Consider the following 5,000-nt stretch of genomic DNA (forward strand, 5'->3'; position numbering starts at 1 on the left):
CCCGCTGGAGCTAATTACAAACCACCGTCCCTATTAGCATTAGCATGTAGCTGATTACCTTCAGGCGTGTTAGCGGGACACGCCTGAAGCTAATCAGCTACATGCTAATGCTAATTAGCACCATGCTAATGCTAATTACATCTTGGTCGTCTTCATCGTGGTCGTCTTCATCGTGGTCATCAAACACACACACACACATTAGCATGCTGTTAGCCTAGCAGCAGCTAGCACAGAGCTGTGTAAACAGGAGCTGCTGATTTAGCGCTGCTGCTCCTGTAACGGAGATTAACGGCTTTGATGAAAGAGCGGCGTGGAAGCAAAGCATGATGGGAGCCGGGCCGACCTCTGTGACCGCGGAGAGAAAGATTCATACTCCAGATTTATTTATGTTTCCACCCGAAGGAGCGGGATTAGAGCGGAATGTGCTGCGGAGGATACGAGAGGAGAGGAGGAGACGCCAAGAACAGCTGACCTCTGACCCCGCAGTGTTTACGGGGGGGGGGGGGGGGAGAGGAGAGGAAGGAGTGAAGGAAGGGACGAGAGGAGAGGAGAGGAAGGAAGGAAGGAAAGAAGGAAGGAAGGGACGAGAGGAGAGGAAGGAAGGAAGGAAGGAAGGGACGAGAGGAGAGGAGGAGACGCCAAGAACAGCTGACCTCTGACCCCGCCGTGTTTACGGGGGGGGGGGAGAGGAGAGGAGGAGACGCCAAGAACAGCTGACCTCTGACCCCGCTGTGTTTACGGGGGGGGGGGGGGGGGCGAGGAGAGGAGAGGAAGGAGAGGAAGGAAGGAAGGGACGAGAGGAGAGGAGGAGACGCCAAGAACAGCTGACCTCTGACCCGCCATGTTTACAGGGGGGGGGAGAGGGGAGGAAGGAGAGGAAGGAAGGAAGGGACGAGAGGAGAGGAGGAGACGCCAAGAACAGCTGACCTGAAGGAAGGAAGGAGGGAAGGAAGGAGGTGGGAGGGAAGGAAGGAAGGAGCGAAGGAAGGAGAGGAAGGAAGGAAGGAAGGAGGGACGGAAGGAGGGAGGGGAGGAAGGAGGGAGGGAAGGAAGGAGGAGGGACAGAAGGAGGGAAGGAAGGAAGGAGAGGAGAGGAGGAGACGCCAAGAACAGCTGACCTCTGACCCCGCCATGTTTACAGGGGGGGGGGCATTATGGGATGTACAGTGGTTGTTGTTGTCCACACTCATCAGGTCCTGAGCTGCGTTTAACCACGAGCAGTGATGTCATGTGATCTGTGTAGGAAACATGCTAATGTTAGCATGCTAGCTGTAGCTGCGTGGACCTGGCGTCTGTGGCTTAGTAACGGGACCTGAGGAAGACGTTTAGAAACGGCAGCGTCTGGAAGAAGACAGGATGTTGCTACGTCAGCGAGCTAACAGCTCATCTGCATTAGCAGCAGGCTAACAGTAGCTAGCAATAGCATCAGGCTAACAGTAGCTAGCATTAGCAGCAAGCTAGCATTCATAAATACAGATAAAAACTAAATCAACTGTGTTTCTGTGTGAGGTCATCGTCGCTCAAACATGTGACCCGTGAAACAGGAAGTGATGTTTCTGTGTGAGGTCATCGTTACTCAAACATGTGACCCGTGAAACAGGAAGTGATGTTTCTGTGTGAGGTCATCGTCACTCAAACATGTGACCCGTGAAACAGGAAGTGATGTTTCTGTGTGAGGTCATCGTCACTCAAACATGTGACCCGTGAAACAGGAAGTGATGTTTCTGTGTGAGGTCATCGTCACTCAAACATGTGACCCGTGAAACAGGAAGTGATGTTTCTGTGTGAGGTCATCGACACTCAAACATGTGACCCGTGAAACAGGAAGTGATGTTTCTGTGTGAGGTCATCGTCACTCAAACATGTGACCCGTGAAACAGGAAGTGATGTTTCTGTGTGAGGTCATCGTTACTCAAACATGTGACCCGTGAAACAGGAAGTGATGTTTCTGTGTGAGGTCATCGTCACTCAAACATGTGACCCGTGAAACAGGAAGTGATGTTTCTGTGTGAGGTCATCGTCACTCAAACATGTGACCCGTGAAACAGGAAGTGATGTTTCTGTGTGAGGTCATCGTTACTCAAACATGTGACCCGTGAAACAGGAAGTGATGTTTCTGTGTGAGGTCATCGTCACTCAAACATGTGACCCGTGAAACAGGAAGTGATGTTTCTGTGTGAGGTCATCGTCACTCAAACATGTGACCCGTGAAACAGGAAGTGATGTTTCTGTGTGAGGTCATCGTCACTCAAACATGTGACCCGTGAAACAGGAAGTGATGTTTCTGTGTGAGGTCATCGTCACTCAAACATGTGACCCGTGAAACAGGAAGTGATGCTTCTGTGTTTCGTTTCTCCTCCAGAGGACTCACTGACACAGCTGTGTGTGTGTGTGTGTGTGTGTGTGTGTGTGTGTGTGTGTGTGTGTGTGTGTGTGTGTGTGTGTGTGTGTGTGTGTGTGTGTGTGTGTGTGTGTGTGTGTGTGTGTGTGTGTGTGTGTGTGTGTGTGTGTGTGTGTGTGTGTGTGTGTGTGTGTCAGAGAGTATTTCACTGTGTTCATGATGAACATCGTGTTGCTCCTCGTCCTCCTCACAGGTGACTTTATTCACTTTACTTTATTTAAAAACTGAAGAATTATTATTGTTGTTGTTGTTGTTGTTGTTGTTGTTGTTGTGGTTGTTGTTGTTGTTGTTGTGGTGGTGCAGTGTGAGTTACACATCTGTTGTTCTGATCATGAGCTGCAGCAGATCAGAGACGTAAACATGAACATTTCTGTGATATTCTGTTAAACTCCAGTTTTGACTCCATGTGTTTTTGTTTGTGTTCAGATTTAAAACATAAACGTTCCTTTCAGGACAATTTCAGGAAACTTTCAGGACACTTTCAGGAAACTTTCAGGAAACTTTCAGGACACTTTCAGGAAACCTTTAAGGAAACTTTCAGGACAATTTCAGGACAATTTCAGGAAACTTTCAGGAAACTTTCAGGACACTTTCAGGACACTTTCAGGAAACCTTTAAGGAAACTTTCAGGAAACTTTCAGGAAACCTTTAAGGAAACTTTCAGGAAACTTTCAGGACAATTTCAGGAAACTTTCAGGACACTTTGAGAAAACTTTCAGGAAACTTTGAGGAAACTTTGAGGAAACTTTCAGGACACTTTCAGGACACTTTCAGGAAACTTTCAGGACACTTTCAGGACACTTTCTGGAAACTTTGAGTAAACTTTCAGGACACTTTCAGGACACTTTCAGGACACTTTCAGGAAACTTTCAGGACACTTTCAGGACACTTTCTGGAAACTTTGAGTAAACTTTCAGGACACTTTCAGGACACTTTCAGGACACTTTCAGGAAACTTTCAGGACACTTTCAGGAAACTTTCAGGACACTTTCAGGACACTTTCAGGACACTTTCAGGAAACTTTCAGGACACTTTCAGGAAACTTTCAGGACACTTTCAGGACACTTTCAGGAAACTTTCAGGAAACTTTCAGGACACTTTCAGGACACTTTCAGGAAACTTTCAGGAAACTTTCAGGAAACTTTCAGGACACTTTCAGGAAACTTTCAGGACACTTTCAGGACACTTTCAGGAAACTTTCAGGACACTTTCAGGACACTTTCAGGACACTTTCAGGAAACTTTCAGGACACTTTCAGGAAACTTTCAGGACACTTTCAGGACACTTTCAGGAAACTTTCAGGAAACTTTCAGGACACTTTCAGGACACTTTCAGGACACTTTCAGGAAACTTTCAGGACACTTTCAGGAAACTTTCAGGACACTTTCAGGACACTTTCAGGACACTTTCAGGAAACTTTCAGGAAACTTTCAGGAAACTTTCAGGACACTTTCAGGACACTTTCAGGAAACTTTCAGGACACTTTCAGGAAACTTTCAGGACACTTTCAGGACACTTTCAGGAAACTTTCAGGACACTTTCAGGACACTTTCAGGAAACTTTCAGGAAACTTTCAGGACACTTTCAGGACACTTTCAGGACACTTTAAGGAAACTTTCAGGAAACTTTCAGAACACTTTCAGGAAACTTTCTGGAAACTTTGAGTAAACTTTCAGGACACTTTCAGGACAATTTCAGGAAACTTTGAGTAAACTTTCAGGACACTTTCAGGACACTTTCAGGAAACTTTTAGGACACTTTCAGGAAACTTTCTGGAAACTTTGAGTAAACTTTGAGGAAACTTTCAGGAAACTTTCAGATACCTTGATGACGTGCTGTTGTGCTGTTGTGTGTTTGCGTCTGCAGCCAGCCGAGGCGTCGGCCGCACAGTCGTGGGGCGAACAGGTGCTGACGTCACTCTGAACTGCACGTACGACATCGGGCGCCACGGGCCGCTGTCGGCGTGCTGGGGTCGAGGTCAGATCCCCACGTCGGGCTGTGGCGTTCGCCTCGCCTCCACGGACGGACGCAGAGTGACGGAGCAGAGCGGCAGGTTTCAGCTGCGGGGTCGACTGGAGGACGGCGACGTGTCCCTGACCGTCCTGAACGTGTCGCAGACGGACGCCGGACGCTACGGCTGCAGGGTGCAAATATCCGGCTGGTTCAACGACCGCAAGCATCACGTGGACCTGCGCGTGGACACGGGTCAGGGTTCGATCCTCCTGTGCTTTTCTTTGTTTCTGGTCCTGGCACTGGTCCTGGTCCTGGTCCTGGTCCTGGTCCTGGTCCTGGCCCTGGTCCTGGTCCTGGTCCTGGCCCTGGTCCTGGTCCTGGCCCTGGTCCTGGCCCTGGTCCTGGTCCTGGTCCTGGCCCTGGTCCTGGCCCTGGCCCTGGTCCTGGTCATGGTCCTGGTCCTGGCCCTGGTCCTGGTCCTGGTCCTGGCCCTGGTCCTGGCCCTGGTCCTGGTCCTGGTCCTGGTCCTGGTCCTGGCCCTGGACCTGGTCCTGGCCCTGGTCCTGGCCCTGGCCCTGGTCCTGGTCCTGGTCCTGGCCCTGGTCCTGGTCCTGGCCCTGGTCCTGGTCCTGGTCCTGGTCCTGAC

General features: G+C 49.8%; 1 protein-coding gene across 2 annotated transcripts in view; it reads left to right on the forward strand.

Annotated features, from left to right (window-relative positions):
* The first annotated feature begins 2,502 nt into the window (after positions 1-2,502).
* Positions 2,503-5,000, forward strand: part of LOC310956494 (hepatitis A virus cellular receptor 1 homolog) — a 7,048-nt gene continuing 4,550 nt past the window's right edge. For both annotated transcript variants that reach the window (XM_083926728.1, XM_083926729.1), the window contains exons 1-2: positions 2,503-2,594; positions 4,268-4,606. In XM_083926728.1, coding sequence (XP_083782854.1) covers positions 2,558-2,594; positions 4,268-4,606 — 376 coding nt within the window. In that variant the 5' untranslated portion in view covers positions 2,503-2,557. The remainder of the gene's footprint in view (positions 2,595-4,267; positions 4,607-5,000) is intronic.

The sequence above is a fragment of the Echiichthys vipera genome (assembly GCF_963691815.1).
Source record: "Echiichthys vipera genome assembly, chromosome: 14".
Lineage (NCBI taxonomy): Eukaryota > Metazoa > Chordata > Actinopteri > Perciformes > Trachinidae > Echiichthys > Echiichthys vipera.